The sequence below is a fragment of the Strix aluco genome, chromosome 5 (genome assembly GCF_031877795.1).
Source record: "Strix aluco isolate bStrAlu1 chromosome 5, bStrAlu1.hap1, whole genome shotgun sequence".
Lineage (NCBI taxonomy): Eukaryota > Metazoa > Chordata > Aves > Strigiformes > Strigidae > Strix > Strix aluco.
The window spans coordinates 76,391,686-76,415,081 of NC_133935.1; the positions used below are offsets into that span (position 1 = coordinate 76,391,686).

Here is a 23,396-nt window from a genome sequence, read left to right on the forward strand (position 1 = left end):
AGATTGCTGCTTTCATTTGAAATACAGTCTGGAACCTCTGCATTATTATAATAATTCTTTTAAACCAAAATATATTTCTGCCATCTCCACAGTAAGAACATTTCCATATTCAGAATCATTGAAATAAATTTGACACAATGATTTGAATTATCCATATTAGATTGATAGCTAGTCAAGAGGTTGATGTGTTAATAACAGTAATACATTGGAATAAGGAAAGTGCATTGGGTAGAATCAAAAACTGGAGATACGGGAGAAATATAAAGTTGTGAAAATCTGTCACGGGACAAAACTAGGACAGTGGTACCTCAGGATGAAGGGAAATAAAAAGTAAAGGACTTGCAGAAAAGAGTTTCACATAACAGTTTTCCACCAGTAAATTATAAATTAATCTCACTCCTATTGGTGACACCAAAGCATTATTCATTCTTCAGATGTTAAAAAGCACCTCTTTAATCTCCTTCTCTATATTTTTTTTCTTCAAAAGGATTTATTCTAGCTAGGCTACTTTTGAATCTAAGACATGGTGTCACTAGAGGTATTAGTCCATTGACCTTGGCTTATCATGCACAGAAGATTTGAAATTCTTCCTTTTTTCATAAAACACAGAAAAAAAGAGGGGTACCTTGTTCTCCAAAGGTGGGTATATGACAAATATCTCAAAGGTTGGAAAAAAGCTTTAAGTAGTCTCAGTTGTATAATCTTATTAATGCAATGTAGTCATCTTTTTTAAAGGAAAAGAGCAGTGGCACATAGCACGGTGTCCAAACAAATCAGCAGGACCTGAGCTCCAGTTGGTGTGAGGCTACTGAACTGAAGGTGCACCTCAGAGACATAGATGTGAGCAAGCTGGTTATTTGGTGAACCCAGACTTGGCCAACTGCTTAACAATTTCCATAAATTGCTCAATATGCACCAAATGATCTATTAACAAGGAAGTCCATCCTCAATACCATTGATTTTCTTTTATTGTGACTGCAGATGAAAGCCCCAGAAGAGAAAAACAAAAGAAGCACATCCTGCCAAAATTGATATTGGACCTTTTTATTCAATGATGCAAATATGGATTTAGTAGCTTAATTTGGGCATCCAATTCTGAATATCGATTTTTTCACACAACTCCTGTTCTTTTTCTTTTGTTGCTATTGTTCTGAATTTCTAAGAGCAGCTGTTGGTGCTCCATGTTCACTGCTCAGTTGTTCTTCACATGAAAATCACCAAGTAAACTAAAGATTATCCACTGTCTCTGACAGTTTATCTTCTACAGACTGTGAGAAGACAAAGAGGATTAAAAAAAGGCCTTAAATGATACTGAGAAAGACAAAAAATCCAAAGGTCATCCAAAGACATGAGAAGTTCCAAAATTAAGAAGCTTTTTGAGGCAACTTCAGTCTAAGCAGTTCTAATGTTCCCAGGTGAATTGCATTCCCCATGCTTTATCACAATCTGGCATGTGCTTCTGCCTTTATATAAAGTACCTCTGCTTCCCCCAAGAAAAAAAAAACCCAAACATTTTTTTGACCTATTTGACTGTAGATGGAGGTTAAATTTAATCTAGAGGATATATTTTAAAATCTTTTAATATCAAGTAGTCAATTCAAGAAGATCATGTAGTAAATAAAAAAAAAAAGTTTTAGAAATCATAGGAATGCTTACGTTCAATAATGCTGCAGTTTTTGTTAATCATATCTGTAATTCTCATAATTTCAAAGACAGTTTTGTTATTTCAGGAAAAAGGTCAATAGTATATCTAAGTACAGGCTGGAAGCCTACTGTCATGGGGAGACATATTCTCTACCCAAACTTCAAGCTTCTTTAGATGAGTCAAGAACTATGAGTTGTACTTGTAAAAATAAGTTAATTGTGGCTTCTTCTATTATTTGCTGTACTTTAACAGATTCATGCTATTGTCCCTCTAGTTTCCTGCTAGTTCTCAAGTAATCAATAAGATTAGTGTTATCATAAAAATTAATTTTAAACTGCCACTATCCTTTATCCTTTCAGTATCATGTGAATTAGAGAACTAATTTTGCAACACTAGAAAGCTTCCTCAAAGTTAAAAGAAAAATGGATTGATTCTTGAGGGCAACGAGCACAAATATTGTAACTAAACTTCTCATCTGGAATTATGCATGTGTTATATCATATATCACTAATTACAGACAGATATGATTAGCAACCCAAGCTGCTTGACATAGACATTAGTCTTTAAATGACATGTCGGTTATCATCACTTAAGGAAGATATGTGATACTCTTTTGTAGGAAAACTGCTTAAAAAAAGGTTAGGTTTGCAATTTCAGAACTTTTTCCTGCCTTTTTTTCACTGCAAAAACTTCTAGTAACTTCAGTGGTATTATGTCAGCTCTCCAGTTGGCAGTGCATCAAATAACTTATGTTGACACTGCAGTATAAAAAAATTTACTGATTTTGGATGATTTGATTTTGAAAATGGGAGAGAAAAGCACAGTGTTTATGGGAGCAGAAAAAACGTAATGAAGGAGCCGAAAGAATGGGAGTGGGGGGGAGTTAGCTGTCTCACTTTCTTACAGATGTGATCTGGGTGCAAGGACCTCAAAGAAGCACAAACTGTTGTAACTGTACAGCCAATGAAATCATCCTACTGTCTTCAGATGATCTTTTATGTGACAGTCAAGCTGTAATATCTTAAGTGGTACACAACTAGTGCTCTTTATTTTGTTACATCTCTTCTCACTTCATACTGCAGTTATACCACATTCCATCTCCCCTTTGTCTGGAACAGTATTTATTGTCTTTGGATATCTGTTATTTTAAGGTGAGTATTTAAAACAGGTGTATTAGTCACTGAATAGCTGAGAGTTGATGTCTTCAATATGTAGAGCTGAGAAACTTCTGAGAAAAGGTGACAGAAATTATGTGTTTTCTCTTTCATGACTAACAAACAGTACAGTATTTTCTATCATCATTGTTATTTGTAGACATAGTTTTGGCATCTGTTTACCCTACATGTTAATTAAGATAAAATCATAATTCAATTTGAGAAATAAAAAACAAAATTGGTTTTTCTTGGTTTTCTTTTCATCCACTGCTTCCCACTGATGGCAATGCAGTGCCCACAGCCCGAACACACACTGAGCCCGAGCAATGCTTTGTGCCCACTGACTGAGAGACAGCACAGTGCTGACTGTAACCTTTATCCCCCTGCTCTGAAACAGACAAAAACCCCCATAAAATCACACGGAAAAGTCAATACAAAGATGCATAAGCCAATCTCTTTTAACCAGACATACCCAGTGTCTTCAGAGAAACAGGTCAGTGTAGTCTGTGCATTTCCAGGAGGTAATTAGGAATACTAAATGTAGCAGTGGAAAAGAAAGCAAGGTCCACAGGCACCAGTTTAACCACCACTCCACCTCATGCAAGTCAGCTCCGGAACTGTCTGTGTTGTGGGTTTCTTTGTCAACTGTTCTTTGCCTCTTCTATTGAGGCTGTTGGTTATTTGAAGCACTGACCTCCTCATCATCTTTTGGTACATGTGGCTGTGCTGTGTATAGCACAGTGGGGCCCTTAGCTCACATTAATTATCTGATTTGGTTTAATTTTGCTTGAGATACAAAAAAGGCTGAATACGCTTGCCAATGATTCCGCTTGAAATACACCTTGGAGGTGTGCTCCATTAGATACACAAGAAGAACGTTTCCCTAGAGCTCTGCATTGCTCTATTCTGAGCCATCAAAGTCAAGTCTAAGCAATAACACTGTCTGAGAGAATAAAGTAGTCACTAAAGTTACGTAGTTATTTCCAGTGATGCGGACACTTCTTGGCAGCATGGTGTGCTAAGCACAGGTTATTTTATCCTAACAATAATTCCATATGACGTCAAACTGGCAGATCTTTTAACTGATGATATCTGGGCTAATTTGTTTAAGAACAAAGCTGTGCACTGAATTTTCACTCTTGAAACATACTTTTGACACTGATCAAACCTACAGAAAAATATATGAAACTGTAATATATGAAAAAAAGCTAATGGCACATATATGACAAAGAAAACCAAGTCCAGACCCCCCCCCCCCCCCAAAAAAAAAAAAAATTACTGCGTATATCTTCTCTTCTGGGAAGAGGACTAGACAATAAACAGAAGAGCATGTTGTAATATATAACATTTCAACAGTACACAGACAATATGGCAGCATGTAGGTTAAATTTATTTATATATAGACCAGATTATACTAATATAGAATAGAACAAAATTGTATTTGAAAATGAGGCTCTTAAAGTCACTCTAAATGACCCGAGGACCTAATTATTCACTGAAGATGGATAAAAATAAGAAGTCACAGCAGAAAGGACGGATATTATTAAGTGTCCATCAGTTTCATATTTGCAGTTCAGTGTGTTAATTATATTCACCCAACACAGAGCAATCATAACGTCAACAGGCAAACTAAGCAAAAGAAGCAATTATTATCACTATTTGGTATGTGGGGAACTGCAGCACATAATGACTGCATTTCTTTTCCATGGTCACTCACATACAGCATGTGTCTGAGTCACAAACTGAACCTTTTTTCCTATATTGCTGACAAAGTCTTAAACCATCCTTCCTCAAGACTTCTATGTTAATAGTAATACTGCATTATCCTGTGCAGTAAGCCTGAGCCAGACACTCAGTCCTCTCCATTCTTTCCTTGCTACTTTTTTTCTAAATGCAAAGACTAGGAAGGAAACTTCCTCATCCCTGTAACTTTTGGATTTTTGGTTTGTTTGGGTTTTCTGGCCTTTTTTTCTTTTTTAAATTACTTCACATTATCACTGTGGAGGATGCATTTTTGGGCTATGTCCTCCACTGGTGTAGATCAGTAGAGTGGGGTAGAATAATCCAGCTGAACTACTGTCGATCTGAGGTTATATCCCAGAGGATATCAATGAGAATCTCCTCAAATTAATAGATGATTTTTTACTTCTATGAATCAGCTTGTCATTGTTTGACTTTTTACAGTGCTGTTTAATCACAATGTCTTCCACTATTATTTCACATACCCTGTCTGGGAAAGAAGCATACAGACTCTATTTTCATCCACAGCTCCACTATTTTGCCAGCTCTTAAAGAAATGGAATTTGCAATTGCTTGGAAGGACATATCAAATGAGACAGGTCTGACCACAACTGTCACTACCAAAACTGCTTTCTTCTGTTACATAGTCTCCCCAAAGCTTTATCCTTGCAATGACACAAAGTTAGAGCTATCTCTTCTCACATTAGCAAAGACTGGAAAGCTGCTTGTCCACACAGCAACTGCAGTTTGCTGAGACCACTTTGAGGCACAAGGTGCCGCATGGCTAAGTTGTTGTCTGCCTATAACATTCAGAGTCTCACACGTGTTTCGTGGCCTTTCTCCAGATCCCTGGACTTGGACAGAGAGTGTCAGATACTGCTTACCTGTGCTTGACAACTACCACTTCTTACCATGGCTATTTTTCTGTATTGTAGAACAACCTCAATGATTAGTGCTCCTAAATAACTTCAGAAATAAGTTTAGGGTATGAAAACTGTGCTAAAAACCCACACAACAGAAAAAGGTGAAGAAAATTTATGACACAAACTTCAGTCAGATCTTCTGAACTTGGAAAATTGTGAAGTTCTCTTTCCCCCAGAACTACCTTTTGTCACTTTATTTTTCTCTGAGATGCTCAGCACATTTGTCATCTGTATTACTTCTGATTCCCCAACACCTGAAGTCCAGTCCTCCTACTTGCATGAAAACAAGACCTGTGCCCTGACAGAAGACCACTGCCCAGTCTTCCTTCTCAAGAATGCATATTTTCTTTTATATTACTTGCTATACTGTATCTTTAAAAAAGTTTCAGTTTCTTGACCTTGTCTGTAGAAAACTCTATTGCTTTTCTAACTCAGCTTCAAATTAACAGAACTTTTTCTTCATTTTCTTATTTATGTATCAGTTTCATTAATGCTGTCACACAGCTCTGGGGACAGAGCTAGTTAACGGGTGCATCTCAACTGCTGCAAATACAATCGCACATTCTGCCCTGGGATATATGCGTGTAATTCCTGTTGACAACGCAGGGAAAATCAATTTCATACAGCACTGAGAACTGCAACCACTTACAGAAAGCAGCATTTGACTTTTAGGGTTACATGGTCATTTCTAATTTGGTAGAAAGTGGCACTGCATTATTAAGAATAGAGAAATGTAAGGATCACAAACCCAACCAATTCATTCCATCCACAGAGGCGACAATTTCTGAGGGCAGAATTGATCTATTATCCTCATGGCATGCATTTTTGGCCCATCCACCCTTTGGTGCACACAGGGTTGTACACTTGTATAATGTACAATTCAAATTCTTATCCAGTAAATACTGGCTTACCTGTTCTAACTATATTTGGCTTATCCTGTTTAAAATAGGTATGGATTTAGTTCTCTGGTTCCTAGTTTCACAGAAAATACTCACTCATTAAATATAAGTGAAAGATGCCTTAGTCTGATCTGGAAGGCTGAGAAACCAGTGGTCATGCCCACTGCACTGCTAGGGCCAGTGCTGTCAGTCCAAACAAAAAGCAAAGAACAGTAAAAACTCAAGGGCAAGAACTCTCTTATAAAGTTTCTCCTGGTTTCACTGGCAATTATACCTCTATAACAGGAAAGATTGTAGGTGCATTTTTAAAGGGAAAAGGTTGTCACCTATTTTTCAGATTTTTTTTTCTTGTTAAATTACAACTTTGTCACTGGAAATAAAGGCTATGTTGCCTGCAGTTGGCTTTCTCTCTCTATTTTTCTGCACAAGAGTTTGAGCAAATTGAGTGCTGCTTTTGCTGTGTTGGCATCCGTTGCAAGATTTGTAATAAGTATGTGGCTAATCTACTCATTAAGTGAGCTTGTGGGCAATGATACAGTCAGTTAAATATTACTGCTGCATACTAAAGAAATCTCCATAACAGTTGTAAAGTACAGTGTTTGGATGGCTAACCATTACTCTTAGACTATGTACAGAGCTTAAAAAATTTTCTAGTCAAAGCAGAAAATTTTGAATACCAGTATCCTTGAAAAGTAAGTTCATGATTCAAAAATTAGTTGTTATAGGAAAAAAGAAAACAGTTGAGAACATTTTCCCTCCTAAACATGAATGCTGGAGATAGAATACAATTGCATTAAAAAAGATTCACAGCAATTATCATTGAGGGGAAATCTGGGTTGCAATGTATGTGATGGTGTCCTTTTCATTTACCTGATTATGGAAACTTCTTTAGTTAACCACATATCGCCCTGTCTGAATTTACTATTTTCTTTATTTTAAAATACCTACATTTGAGAAGGGCTACTTTCATATGATTTTCAATAAAATTTCAAAGAAAATGTGCCACTGGGTATTAATTTTTTGCTATTTTTTCTACCACCACTATTGAAGAGTCTTCCACTCTACCCAAGAACATGTCTGCTTATCCAGCAATTCAGCATCTGTCATCTGCAACACCATACTATTTTTTAAAATCTGGTTCTTACACAAAGATGCTCAATATGTAATATGATAATGACCTAAGAATCTAACCACATAAAATGACACAGAAGATGGAGAAGTCACAGCAGGTAATATTAAGTGTTTATAGTTTCCAAATTGTGGGCTTCGTGGTTGTAGTGCTACTTTTAGAACGATAAATGTGCTTCTGTGTGTACTGTATTTCACTTGACAAACGAGAACATTATTATTGCCTTGATTAAAAACAAAACAAACCCAAAAACTACTCATCATGCCCATACTGCCAATGGACAGTATCTGTTACATGTGTGCAGTAGTTGCAATATTGTTGGGTTTTCCTTCTTTTTAATCTGGATCTCCATCATTAACAAGCATGTATGGGGGCTGTTAATAAGTATACTCCTATGCTAACGACCCTTCAAGACATCCTAAGAGGTGGGATTTAATCTCAAAACATATTTGTACTTGCATTTGCACTTCAGCTGTGATCTTCTCAGAACCTTCAGACAAACCTAATTCATCATAAATCTCACATAAACATAATGGGTTTGATTGTCTGCATACAGGTAATAATTTTTTGTTTTTCTCCACCTTCCTTTCTAATCAGGGATGAATGGAACTCCTGAAATTAAGACTTTATTAATCTTCAGCTTCCAAAAGAAAAGGGAAATGCCTGAGCATCTTTTTTTGGTGGAGCTTTTCAAAGCTCTATTCTTTAACGTAATGAAAGAAAAAATGTACAGTAGCATTCACAATAACACAGCTTTCAGAGCATCCACTCATTACTATATAAATAGCACAGTCACGTACTCAGTATACCTTCCTCTGCCTATCATTCCAGTGTCAAGCCTGAGAGTTCAAAGGCGCACCCATTTTTTGCCAAAACAAGAAGGCCCTATTTTTTGTCTACTAACCAATTATTTTATAAGGGAAGAATAATGGAACTTCAGTCCATTTTAAATGATATACTGTCTGTCAGTCAAGCAGACCTCTTCTAAAAGGCATGGCCCTGACAGTCAGACACAGCTTACATTACCCTGCTTGATTTCACAACTACTGCAGAAATAAGTGAATAATGTCAATAGCTGTAAAAATAATTTTAGATTTCAGACACAGATACCATTGACTTAGGCAACAACAAAAGAACACGCATGCAAGACCGTACAAAGTTTCATTACCATTCCTGCTGCACCTAAACAACAAAATTTCCTAGTTTACATCTTTCTTCTGTTGTCCTATTGCATTCTAAACCCCATGGTATTATTATGCAACGTATAACACTGTGAAATATGATTCAAATCAAACTCTCTCTGTTGGACATCAATATAACCAGCCTAGAAAACTGCCTTTTTTCTTTAAATTTGTCTTTCTAAAACTGCAGAAGAAAAATATTATTATTCTAGAGCCAGTTTATGAGAAACACAACTTTGAAAACATCATGCATTTTCAGAAATTACGTCAGCATTACACAGTTCAGTTTCTCAGCAATAATGTGGAAGACATGAACCAAGCCACAAATCTATTTACAGGAAGACTGCTTAATCTACAGTATACCTCTTTACGCCTTGCAAATGGCCTCAGCAGCATTAATTTAGATAGTCTGTTGCCACTAAGAAAACAGATTTGTTCATCTCCACCCTACTCACATGGCACTGTGCGGAGGTAGAGATTGTCTCTTATGATCTGCTGGAGCTCATGGTCTACCGAACCTTTCTGGAACCGTAAATTGAGGTAGTGACGAAGGTCCTTATCAACAACGCCTCCTGTCAAGGAAAAGACAAATGAAACCATGATTTAAAAATATATTGCTTTGATGGAAGCAATGAATCATTTCTAAAGTCTCAGTGGCTCATTTTCCTTCATGTTTCTGCCACGATGGATGACAGAAGCACTAAGATCGTTCTTGATAATGCATGCAGTTGGTATAATATTGTTTAGATTTGATAACTGTAAAGGTTAATACCAGTTAATGACAACTAACTGGCTAAATCTATACAGTTCAGAAAATACATATAGGATTATAGACAGAGGTGTCCATTTTCTTCTGCGCAAAACTGGAACATATTGTTATTACACAACTACCTACATATATATCTAAATAATACATCATTAGGTATTATCTTCCCCATGACCTTGTACCAATTTCCCACCCGCTTATCAAACCAAAAAAATCATGGTTCAAAATATGTCTGTGATGTTTGATGTTTTCAGTCCAAGTGTAACCAGAATAAAATGCAGCTGTACTTAATGATCACATAAATATGATATAATCTTTTGTGTTATTTCTATTAGCACTCACATCTAAAAAAGATACTATAGCAAATAAGGGTACATATTTTATTTCCACCACTGAAAAGAGTCACTTGTAACACAACATCTCAGCATAACACTGCAAACGTGGGAAAAAAAATGAGTTAAAAGTCCTGGATTTGCCACTTTTACCATAACTTTAGGACAAAACAACTTAACATATTGTTTAGCCACTAAATGGTGTATCATGTTCCACTATTAAAGGCATACCTATAAATCTAATCCAATATGATTAATAAACATTTCCCAATATAGTTCCTCTCCGTTTCTCTTAACCTGGAGTGTGGATCATGTTTATAATTATGGAAAAAAGTCTATAAATAATTGCAGTTTTCCTTCTCTGAAATTCTGACATAAGAAAAGCATAGAAAATCATTACTACACTGAGTGCTGGCATATATTCCCAAGATGAAAAATTGCAAGCAGATAGATCTCTAAATTGTTGCTTCATACATTCAACCCTAATACATTTTTTCAAATGGCATTTGCTATTGAACCCTCTGCCAAGTCTTATTGGCTTGGACTATATAAAGATTTTCGTGTAAAAAGGAACAAATACCATTCCTACCTAATTATTTGAAAGTCACTGCAGAGCACAAATAGCTATAAATTAAAATGTATTTCTCCTTACAGCTATTCCTATTTATCTGCCAATTACAAGTCCATAATGTTATTATTGCTGCTCTTTGTCAATAACTTCAAAACCTGTTGTTCCAGGTTGATAAAAAGCTTATAAATAATTTTTCTCATCTTTAGCTAAAGGCAAAAAACCAGCAGACTTTCATAATCAAAAGAAGAAAAAAAAAGCCCCAACTCATAACAGACCCAAAGAAATACCTGTGTGCCCAGCTCCCAGGGACTGAGAACTTCCATGCAGATCTCTGTTCTTCCAGGATACCAGCTGAGCAAACTTGGTCTACTACTTTAGTACCACTAACTCTGTTTCTAGCAATGGGATCTTTTTGCAGACCAGACCATCCTTACTCCTGTTTATTTCTTACAAGATTTCAAAGGAGGCAAGGGCTAGAAGAGGCTGCAGAGGGACACTCTGCCCCTGGTCAGAATCAGCTGTCCTTTCTGATCAGCTGCGGAGACTAAAGGTCCTGCAGCTCTTGCTCTTCTCCCTCTAATATACAGAACATGCCCAGTGATGCAGATGCTTTCTGGCAGCCTGAGAAAATGCCAGCTCGAGAACAACAGCTGTAGCCTGCCCACTGACATAAACCTGAATCATTCAACTTATGACATAAGTAAGTTTAGGAACCTACACAGATTTCTGACCCTCAAAGTGAATTTTTTATTTACAACCTTTTGCTTCAAACATAGCCATTTACTTCACCATGTGTTAACAAATGCATTAAAATCTCCTAAGCATTTCATAAAAAAAGACACCTGATATTTTTGGCAAATTACATATTTCAAACTGGAGTAAAAAAATTTATATTTACAAGAGGAGATACCTACAGCCTTGCATTTGTTACATACAGATTCAAAAGCAAAAGTTTGCAACAGAAATAAAACCTGTGCATGGTGCAAAGGAAAAAAACCAGTTTCCAGGCACAGGGGAAATATTAATTTTTTTCTTAATATCTGAGTACACACTATAATATTAGCAAAGTCTATTTTAAAAAGCAGTCAGGTGAACTACAGACAGCACATGCACAATTGACAAATTTTCTTCTTCAAAAGTCATTTGGTTTTCTTCCCTAACTGATGTTTTTAAATTCCTTGGGCATAAGCTACCTTTTATTTTAATCTGGTATAACAATATACATCCTGGAAGTTGTAAAAGAAAAAAAAATATTTCAGAGTCCTGAAGAGCACAGGCAATATTTTTCATTAATCCTTCCAACTGTCATTCTTCTGCTCTTCTCCCCTAAAAAGCTTTGTTGTTTTACCTGATGCTTGTCAAAAGCATACTTGACTCCAGATGTGCTTTCCTGAGCTTTCGAGCAGTGTGATCCTTTTTAAATACAAGGAGAACAAAATCTTGAGCGTGCTAGTATGGGGTCATAAGACTTTTTGCGGGAAACTAGTGATTCACAAATATGTAAACCAGCCTTTATTTAGCAGCAGTGAATTAGATCTTGTGTTACAGACTGTATAGATCAAGAATAACATGAGTAATAATGATAGGACTATGTCCTCCAAAAGGCTGAAATAAGAGACAGAAAATATAATTTGTTTTACTTTGGAGGGAAAAAAGAAACATAGCGACATTGTCAAGAAGTTCATAGAAAAAGAAGCAATCAGAGAGAAACTGTTTTTACAGGCAATAACAATACTCTACTGCTTAGGGTCCCATCCAGCCCAGTTAGTGACTGACTCAGTTTCTATAAAACTCAACCTCCCTTTATTGTCTCTTTTTGCAGCACACTGAAAACCACTGAGATGTTGAAAAACTCCTGACATGAACCTAATCCCCTCGTTTTCCATTATTCCCAGCCAGCTCACAGTGGAGGACTTGGGAAGGATGCTCAGGGGCCGCCGGTGCCTGCCACATTGTACCACCAACCCCACTGCAGCTGCACAGCGGCTCACACGAAGGAGCTCTGAGAGAATGGGCTCACGAAGGACACATCCAGCTCACCACGCATGACGGCAAAGGGAAGAGCTGTTGTCTGTCAGAGGTATTATACAGCACAAGCTTTAGAAACCCAACCCAGAGACCATAATTCAAAATGTATTTTGGCCGCTGCCACAGGAGTAGGCTGACAATTGTGAGATGGAGCATGCACTGGCTTGCAGCCATGAAGGGCATTTTTTTTTTTTTTTTCCCTGGCTTGAGGCCTATACTCTGTTTCAGTTTCAATTCACTCCAATGAATCCCATTGCTTTGCTAGCTATGAAATACAGGACGTGAATTAAATACTTCCAGTAACGATCTCTTGCATAATGTATGTCTGGTTTAGGTACAGTGACCAATCATGATGACAAACTCATAACCATGACTGAATTTGATTTCAGAGATTATAAAATTAGATACACTTGGATGAACTAAAAAATGCTCTGTCTGCATGTTATACTTATGAATTTAATGAGCAAAGTATATCTTTTTACAGTGTTCAAACGTACTTCTGTCAAGTTTCCTTCCCTTTATAAAATCTAGTAGCAAAGACCAACTAGAAAAGAAATACAGTAAAGAATACACATACAAAAGAGTATTGAATAGTTTGTAGCTCATTAAAAGGTTCAGAACTGTAGAAGATAATTGACATTTCCAAGAAAATAACAGGAATAAAGTTTATAATTTTCTCTAGTTCTGAATACTGTAACTAGTTTTTTGTAACTTTCTATCTGGTAACCCACTGATGCTGCAGCTGGAGTCTACTCTTGTATTTTATTTTTCAGTGAAGGACTACTTGTAAATACAAACAATCGCTCTTGCTGTTCCCACATTGTTAGCTCTAAATAATTTATTGCTTACCCTTAACACAATTTTTATGGTTATAACTTCTCAACAAACACTTTTGAGTATTCACCCATTAGTATTTTCTCATCTTGTATTATAACCTTTCAGTGAATTGACTTCCCAAAACCTGGTGTGGTAAATTATTTGTTTTTTAACAGTATAATCAATTGCAGCCAAGAATCATTTGCCTTAGATATTTTATTTGCTGGGATTAAAAATTAAAAGATTTCAGGTTCCCTGGGTTCAATAAATACTCCTGGTTAGAAATATCTAACAGCAAGCAAGACTCTTACATCTAGATTTGCATCTGTACATAACCTGTATCTGAGGAAAATAAAGGAAATATCTTAGGATCTGTACCCTGTGAAAGCAGACAAGCTCATAAACTTTTACTATAAACTACCTCCTCTCTTCTACTACCCTACTTGCATCAACCTGTGTCTCCTCTTGTTTTCAACAAGCTCCCACTTCTGACTGTATATATAAGACATATATTTGGAAGAGTCAAATGTCTTGGCTTTCACCAGCCTCAGTAGGACTGTTCTATTGGAAAGTCTCACCCCAAATATTTACTCAGGTGCTACCTGAAGCTTTATATTAATACTATGGTATGCCTCCATGGACATCTGACAATAGCTGAAGCTTCTTCTGCACCTTTTCAGTAGAAGATGCTAGACTAACTTATTTTACATCATTCACAGATGATCTAACTGACCTTTCAATCAGTAGCCTAAATGATGGCCAGATCAGGAATATCTGATTTATTAGTTACTTTTTCTACTGAAGAGATAAAAAAGTCTTTTGTCCATGAAAGTGGCTGCAAGAATTTTTTTTTTTTTTTGTGACTCTTTCTGGGATATATCAAGAAAATCATAGCCATCATAAATAAAAAGCTGTGTACATGGTTTAATTGCTCATTTCTGAATATATTTTGAAACGGTCCAGTAAAAATTGAGAATACCTGAAAATGTCATGTACAACTCCTCTCAGTCATCTCCATCAGTTCAGTGACACTATGCCCACTTACCTATAAAAATCTCTATGATTGTTTCATTCTGGCCTATAAGACCTAACCTGAGGTAACCTACAATTCCCCTCCTCCAGTCCTGTTCTCCAGACCTACACAGCTCTAAGCTGTTGTAGGCACAAAAATCAGCAATGCAAGCTTGAACAGCAGCGACGGACTGGCACTACCTTATCTGTGAGAGAGCCTGCATCAACCAGGGCTCCAAAACACTCCTGCCAAAGGTCATTTCTCACTGTGAGCTCCCTAAAGTAATTGAAAAGATTTTAAACATAAAAAAGTATTAACTGCCGCATCCCCTTGTCTCAAAGTTTTTTTCCCCAGATGGTCCTCTCAGGAGAAAAGCACCAGACTTTTTTTTTTCCACAAGTCCAGTGATATTTTATTGTAATAAACTTCAAAAAATATCCTTAAGAAAACATTCATTAAAGAGGAACTGATGATTATCATTACTTGTATTAATTGCTACTGTATGTAGTACAAACAATACTTTTAAAACAAATTAATTATGTCTTATCTTAGTACTTGACTAATAAAGAAGTCATGCATTTAACATCTCTGAACCAGTATGAGATGATTTGCTTTAATAATTTCTTTAACTGGCAAAAGTAACCAGAAAAATCACTTTTAAGAGAGAATATGAATATTCCAAGTAATATCAAAACTCTCAGTTGGATTTTATAAGGATTCGTTATTAAAATACAGCCTGCAGCTCAACCTGTTATTTAAGGGAAATGATTCTCCACAAACGTATCTAGTGCTCAGAGGAGTATAAAGATGAATGATGGCATTTCACTAATCATATATTGGGCATATTCAACCCTGGAAGTTCCTTCAGGTTTCCATGTAAAATATGTAATCACTGTAACAGCAATTTGGAAACAGTACAACAAAACTTTAGTAAATTATAAGAAGCATGTATAACATTCCAGTCATCAGCTGAAGATTACACATTTTATTTTTAAAGCCTTTATATCACTAGATTAAACTCTATGGGTCTTCTCTGAACTTCTGCCTCCCTTCCACCACTACCTTCAGCCAAGTCTGCCATCAGACTTACCTGTAAAGTCTCAAACGATCAGGGTTGAGCTATCATCACTGTGGAATATGTGGTAAGATAAAGTGTGATGGAGAACCAAGAGTGAATTATGCAAGAAAATTAGACTCCTCAGGAAGCAAATTAATTTCTTTCATACTTGGGACTACTCCAATAAATTCTATTTCATGATCCTTTACTGAAGATCTAAACAAACTTCAAGAGCAAAGGCTCTGGAAAAATTTACATCTTGGAGTTCTTATATGTGTCATATATGATGAAAAACATTTTATGTTTTAGTTTATTGGTAGGGAAATGGCCTTCTCTTTTATAGCTTACTATTTTGTAGTCTTTTCTCTTTGTGTGTGGATTATATTACTAACCTTTTTGCTTATTGATCTTTTATATTATATAACATATACATGTATATTGTATTTATCACAAACTTAAACTTCCATCCCTATCTATATTCTTTGATTTCTCCCTCCTAGCATTTTAAATTCGAAGTTTTAAAATACCGAAGTGTAGGACTTACAGGATAAATTGCATAGGGATCATACTATATACAGACTATGAACTGTATTAAGAAACCCCAACAAAATCTAGCCAAACAATGAATAATTTTCTCCATGATGAGGATTCATATTTGAATGTATGTCTCTGTACAAATATGTAATTCCCTGATCTCTGTGGACCATGTATTTCATTCACCTGCTCTCCTCAGACCAGGAGACAGGCTGAGGTTTGCACACTCTGATCTTCACAGTGAATAAAGTTTCCACTTTGTTGTTAGGAATGGAGGAATCCTCACTGCCTAAGGACAACCTGGGTTCAATTCACCACTGTGTTACACCTGCCCTTGTTATACCTTCTACTGAGGCAGTCTGAGTAAGGACTAGATTGACAGGACACCCTGCAACAGCAACAAGATGAGACCAGCAACACCAGGGGTAGACTGATCCTTCAAATACTGTGAAATCATATCATGCCCTGGATTTATTTTCTTAGTTTTGTGTTTAACCTTAAGCCTCTGTTTGAAATATGAGACCCAAGTGTGCACTGTGCCGGAAGCAAATCTGTGGTTTGTAATGATACAGAGAGACTGCGTCAGCAGGAGAGTCAGCTGAGCCAAACACATCTGCATGTTGTACCTTACCTCAGATTGCTGAATTTCAACTCTTATTACAATAGCAGATCTCCAGTCCTTTCCATTGTGAAGCCAGTTACAGCATCTTCCAGAGCCTGCTGGCAGCATGCAACATTGACTTTGAGATAGGCACTCCCAAGTTAACCTCAAAACCCTGCCATTTAACTAGTAAAACCATTTTGTAGCTTTGTCATTTAGAGTACTTTGGCTTTTTCTCTTCAGTTAATTGACCACCCAGCACAGCTCTTGACTGGAGTTTCTGGGAAATGCCATGATTTAACTGGTTGGTAAAAAAAAAGTCAAGCTGTACTTCATGTAACAGAGGACAGTTTGGGGCACTGCTTTCAGAATACTTATGTTTTATTCGGTGTTCTAGTTAGTAGCTGCATAAATAAAGTAAAAATGATGTTCAAATACTGCTGTTGCTTCTCTACAAAGCCTGTCTGGAAATGAACTGCCTTTTACTCTAGTTTTGAAATTCACTGAAGCTAATTATGAAACAGCTGTTTGTAGGTGCCTCCAGTATACCACCGATTTGACTGATAACCTACACAGAAACATTAATGATTGCTACTGAGATATTTAAAAGACTGTGATTGTTCCTGCAAGACTTACTACAAGGGAAATAATTACCTTTACAGATGTTTTTGACAAACACTAAATTGTAAGGGATTATACATTTACTTACAAAGTGAGAATGTCAAAAATGACACTCAGCCTGTGCAGTCATATAAAGCCCAGCAATATCTGCAAGGATAGATTTCTCCCCTTGAAATCTGAACATATTTACAGAATTCTTACTTCAAATACTACCTGGCACTCACAGAAATCTCCTTTTATTTGGTCAAGGGGTACCACAACAGAGCTTGAAACTTGTCAAGACCAATGTTTGTTATGTGACCTAACTCCCAGATACAGCTCCCAAAGAAAATGATAGAAAGGTCCCAAATGACTTCAACAAGAACAGCTGGAAAAGGGAAATAAAACATCTTATTGGTATTCTAAAGACAAAACCTCTTTGAAAATTGATGGCACATAAAGATGAAAACTCATAGAATAAGTTTAACCAGAGATTGACTGTAGCATACTAAAAACATTTGAACAGAACTAATAAGGCTGGGTTTAGCTTCAGAAAAACATTTATATTGTTATTTGGGCTGGATATATTGCCAGGAAGCTGTTTTGAATTCTAGAAAAATCATATTAGCCACAAATGTCCAATAGACAAGTTAACCAAGGGAGGAAAAGAAGTCATAAAGATGTAAGAATTTAATTTTTTAATCAAACTATAGCAGAATATTTTTTCATATATATGCTTGGAAAAAAAAAAAAAACAAACATCTTCTCTCTGTACGCGGCTTACTGACATGCTCATTAGAAAAAAAAAAAAACCACAAATTGACTTCTCTGGAAAAGCTCAGATGCAGCATTAATCTCTGATATGTAATAATAGCAATAATGTGGGGCTCATTCATTCTGGCTGGGGACAAATTATGCCTCACTGCCTCAGTTTAATTCTCTGTGCTGTAAGGGTGAGTCACCTAACATTGAAATATTTAATGCCCAGAACACCTGCAAGAAGGGCATGTTCAGCAGCATTCCTCAGGAATCAACCACTCACATCTTACTCGTACCCAAAGCCACCTCTGCTCTCTACATCCAGAGCCTTTACAGTCCTCTCTGTGTTTCCCTCTGGGCTGCCTGCTGCTAAAAGCCTGTGCTGAGGGCTACATAGATAAATTACAGAATCACAGAATCACAGAATCATCTAGGTTGGAAGATCATCTAGTCCAACCATTAACCTAACACTGACAGTTCCCAACTACACCATATCCCTAAGCGCTATGTCAACTCGACTCTTAAACACCTCCAGGGATGGGGACTCCACCACCTCCCTGGGCAGCCCATTCCAACGCCTTACAACTCGTTCTGTAAAGAAATGCTTCCTAATATCCAGTCTAAACCTTCCCTGGCACAACTTGGGGCCATTACCTCTTGTCCTATCACTTATTACTTGGTTAAAGAGGCTCATCCCCAGCTCTCTGCATCCTCCTTTCAGGTAGTTGTAGAGGGCGATGAGGTCTGCCCTCAGCCTCCTCTTCTCCAGACTAAACAACCCCAGTTCCCTCAGCCGCTCCTCGTACGACATGTGCTCCAGACCCTTCACCAGCTTCGTTGCCCTTCTCTGGACACGCTCGAGTAATTCAATGTCCTTTTTGTAGTGAGGGGCCCAAAACTGAACACAGTAGTCGAGGTGCGGCCTCACCAGTGCCGAGTACAGGGGTAAGATCACTTCCCTGTCTCTGCTGGCCACGCTATTGCTGATACAAGCCAGGATGCCATTGGCCTTCTTGGCCACCTGGGCACACTGCTGGCTCATGTTCAGCCGGCTGTCAATCAACACCCCCAGGTCCTTCTCTGACTGGCAGCTCTCCAGCCACTCCTCCCCAAGCCTGTAGCACTGCTGGGGGTTGTTGTGGCCAAAGTGCAGCACCCGGCATTTGGCCTTATTGGAACTCCTATAGTTGGCCTTAGCCCATCGCTCCAGCCTGTCCAGATCTCTCTGCAGAGCCTCCCTACCCTCGTGCAGATCAACAACGATTGTTGTTCTTCAAGAAGAATCTGTTACAAGTTTTATTATTCAAGCAAAAGTAAAACTTACAAGATTATGTTCAGAATTGTCTTACTGGAGACAAATATTTTCCTTTCCTTGCTTTGTAATGAGTAAAACCAGCTCCTCTTAAAAATAGACAGCAATTCCTCACCACCTTTAATGGAAAAGTTACTATTCTGTTTAATACTCTTTTTCTACGAATACATCAATATGACTGTTCATCTACTAGGGACACAAATGTCCTTTTTCTCTAATACTCTTTTAGTTTTATCTTCTTTGTGGAAGACAACTGTGATGGAATTTTGAGGTTTGACATCTATTTGAATAAAATATGAAAGACTGGATCAGAATAGTGGCATAGTTTTACCAGGCTTGATTAGAAAGCTATTTTACTTATAACATAGCCACACAATTTTAATTGCTTGAGATAGAGACTTATTTTCCCTACTTCTGGAAATAATATTGCCATATTAATAGGCTGTGAATGTGTGCTGACATTTTGTAAAAAGAGAAAGATTTATCTGGGTTAAAAAAATCCCAGTAACACAATTTATGAGGGAAGCAAGCTCACAGAGGTTACCACTGTATGACTTCTAATAATAGTTACAAAATATGATTTAGATTGCTATCTGAATCATGGGAGCCCAGTTTTTTAAAGTCTTTGCAGCATCTCAGTCTGAACCCATAATGTAGTGTGAAAAATCACTACCATAATACATTACTTCCTGGCTTTCTAATAGCTTGTTGCATAAATAGCAGAACACCATTTTGCAGACTTTATACTCATGAAACTTATCAAGTGCAAGCTCAACTTGCAATGGAAAAACTGAACTTCGAAAGCAGAGTTCACAAAACTATTGCTAATCTCTGAGATTGAATTGCATATATATTATCAGATGCAAATCCTTCACCCAAAAACCTATTTTCGCAAATCAAGTGTCATGGCATTCATAGCAAGTCAAAGCAAGAGTAAAACACTGAGAAAAATTAAAATGGGAGGGGCTTTACAGCTATTTTTCAGTAATGGGAAATTAAGACAACACAAAACATTTAAATAAACCTGAGATTGAGAAGGTGTCCTCCAGCTTTATATTCAAAATATTCAGCACAATTAAGTAACATGGTCCTCTGTTTCATTTCTGTGTGATGCTCCTTTCATCTTTAAGTCCACAGTGAAACCATCTTGCAGCTATCACACAATTTAACCAGGGTTGTGCCCAGTCAGTAACTGAACAGAAAATTTCTCAGCACATGAAACCACAGTGAAAGTCATGTTGGAAACTGAGCAAGTGACACTCTTCTAAGCCAAGTGTGGGGGAGTGCCTCAGCACTTTGAGGCCACAGGACCAGTCGATGCACAGTTTAGTCCTTGTAGGATAGTGCTGAAATGGTGACATGCTACACCCTAAGAAACCCTCATTTCAGTCAAGACAGAAGAGCACGTGAAATCTGTGGAGTGTTTGGGATCCTCTGGAATGAAAGTTGCAGTACTAATTGAACAGGTCATTATTAGGCTTAAAAACAAATCAATCAAGAAATAACTAGACTAGCAGTGGACACAATATTTAGGGCTTTAGAAGAAGACTGAACTGTTAATAACATTGATAGTGTAGCAGACATAAGTCTAAGGCTATATATTATTCAGGTTTTCATTTTCCACTGGCTTGGGAATTAGAGCCTTTAAACAAAAAGTTTTCTTTCCCTGTCCGGGATTGCCTATTCTCTCTAAGGCATCCAAGATGGTTAAATTATATAGATGACTGTCAGAAAAAAAAAAAAAAAATCTGATAAAATGTATATAAAAAGTTGGAAATAGTACACAATTTCACTATAAAACTACTTTTTCAAGAAGTTACATATAGCTAGAAAAATCTATAACAAACCAAGCATTTACTGTTTAAAATGACTGCATAACAAGGTGTAAGTAATCCTAATTTCTTTCTTGAAGACATCTAAAACCTCACCACTCTTTCGTTGTGCAGTCTTATAAAGCAATTAATAATCTTACAAGAATAATTAATAATTAACGCTAAGAGTTAAAATACTGGCACAAGGATAAATTTTAGTTTGGAAAAGAAAAGTGAAGGTACAAATAAGCCAAGGTGTTTGCTTGGTTTTGATGTAAGGTTGGAAAAAGTACTAATTTGTCAGTGAAGCATCTTTTATCGTGACAAACTTATTAGCTATTGTAGCACAACAGCATGACAGATAGTATCTGTTACCTTAATATAAAACCCATTCAAAGTATTTTCTGTCACCATCCATCACACTAACAAGCTTTGAAGATGTACAGTAAAACTACAATCAAAGCAGTGTAAATTTTGGTAAAACTTTGAGTCATACTTCAATATGAAAAATTAAAACGAAGTTGTTGAGCCCTCAATAGCCCTGTGCAGCACCATGCACTGGGTTTGCTACAGAATATCTCTATAACAACTTTGACATTTTGCCCTACTTATGCATTAATTAAATGCAGCCTTATTGTCATAAAATCACTCAGCCACAGGTACCAGGACATTTCAGATCAGAGGAATGGTGGCTCTGGATCAAGCTCTGAGCCATTATGCTTAGCAGTCTGTCTCTGGCAAGCATTTTGCTAATGCAAAGGAAGAACCAAAGTGCCCATCAGAGTCTGGGTGCTCCGGCTGCTGCAACGTGGCAGCGCAGGCATCCTCTCTAATTCTGCCTCTGAATCAGTGTCACTGAGGATAGAATTTCTACAGTCCTCTTTTTCCCACACATAAAAAGGAAAATCTTCCTACTTGTTTCAGAGAGAAGCTAGCAGGCTAAAATTCAAGCAAACAAATAACTAAACACCAAATACAACAGAGAGATTTGCAGATGCCCAAGAAAATTACTTCCATGTACTTACTGCTGACAGTGTTTTCTATGCAGTGACAATAGTGTTCTTCACTTCTAGGCAGGGACACATACTGCTTGAACTCATGTCTCTGTATCAGTCAACAATAGCAGATCCCCAGCACACAAAGACAAGGTAGTTTCAAATTAGCTTGTTCTCAAAAAGCTACAAAAATATGTTTGATTTTTCAAATCAAAAGATGAAAGTCTTTGCAATGTCACTCAATAAGCAGTTTCAAATCACTGTATGTTGCTAAGCTCAGCCAATAAAGCAATGTCTTTAGGCAATCAAAGGTACCTTTTGTGTAGTACGGTACTTTTTAGCATGAAAGACAGCACTTGGTCCTGGAGCACTGAACCAGCTGCTCAGTGCACGAAGAAGCTGTTATATTCTGGGACAGTCTCAGTTGGTTAGCTGAGTCCCCTTGTGTTGATTTAATTAGCACTTCTGGAAAATGTAAATGACTGAAAGAGACACTGTGCATTGTGCAGAATTACACTGTACAAAATATGTGTGCTTACATAATATGTTTCAGCAAAGAAATAAAACGCTCCTGTTCCCAGGAGCTCTAGGCAGGCAGATGGTGGGTACTGCAGCAAGATCATGCACTTCGCCTGCAGAGATGTGATGCCCTCAACCTCTGGGGAAGAGACTGCTGCTGCACTTCTGTAATACCCCAGTTTGCTGATCCACAGAACAAAATGCAGGATTACAGCTGGACTAAAATCGCTCACTCTGTATCCCCAGAAGCAGGAAGGTGTCACAACATGGGACAAAAATGACATGACAGAGTTCTAGGTTCACTTAGTTACCCTTCAGACACATTGTCCCTATGGCTATTATCTACTGGGCTGAAATCAATACAGTCTGGAGTTCAGAAATATGCTTAGTTGTTTCATACAGAATTTATTACGTTTTCACAGTTGTTACTTAATTAAAAGAGAAAACTAGTGGGCTAAAATCATGGGACAATAAAGAATTTGGCAAGCCACTGAGGTGTGGATTAATAGCTACACATTTCCAGCTGTATCTGTGCATGCTAAGGTCAGTATCAGTGTGCATATGGTACAAGGCCATTAAAAGTGCCTCAGCTATGAACACTGTCAAGGAGGATGTGCCTGTAATTTCACCTGCGTTTCTCTGTTGAGATTTTGATGCACACCTCATAAAATATCAGATCTGTACATTCCCAATGCCATTTCCTTCTGTTAGTGCTACAGACCCAATATATACTATAAGTAAGCATTACACCATGTAAGAAATGCTGGCAGTCAATTTGCCTTTTTTTTTTTTTACAGCTTGACAGTATTAAAGTAGCATGCAGAGACAATGGACAGATTTATGTTTTTAAATCAGGAAGATAGTAAAAATTTTCTGTTTCTATAAGACTGCAATAAAAAAGGAAATTAAAACAATAACGGGCCAGATTCTTGGATCCTTATGCAGCTACGGTGAAGAAAAACTTCTGTTCATCTCATGGATTCTCTTCTACACGCATAAAAACTGAAAGGAA

General features: G+C 37.2%; 1 protein-coding gene across 9 annotated transcripts in view; it reads right to left on the reverse strand.

The window, feature by feature from the left end:
• Positions 1–23,396, reverse strand: part of MAGI2 (membrane associated guanylate kinase, WW and PDZ domain containing 2) — a 763,796-nt gene that overhangs the window by 516,585 nt on the left and 223,815 nt on the right. For all 9 annotated transcript variants that reach the window (XM_074827889.1, XM_074827888.1, XM_074827887.1 and 6 more), the window contains exon 2: positions 9,127–9,243. In XM_074827889.1, coding sequence (XP_074683990.1) covers positions 9,127–9,243 — 117 coding nt within the window. The remainder of the gene's footprint in view (positions 1–9,126; positions 9,244–23,396) is intronic.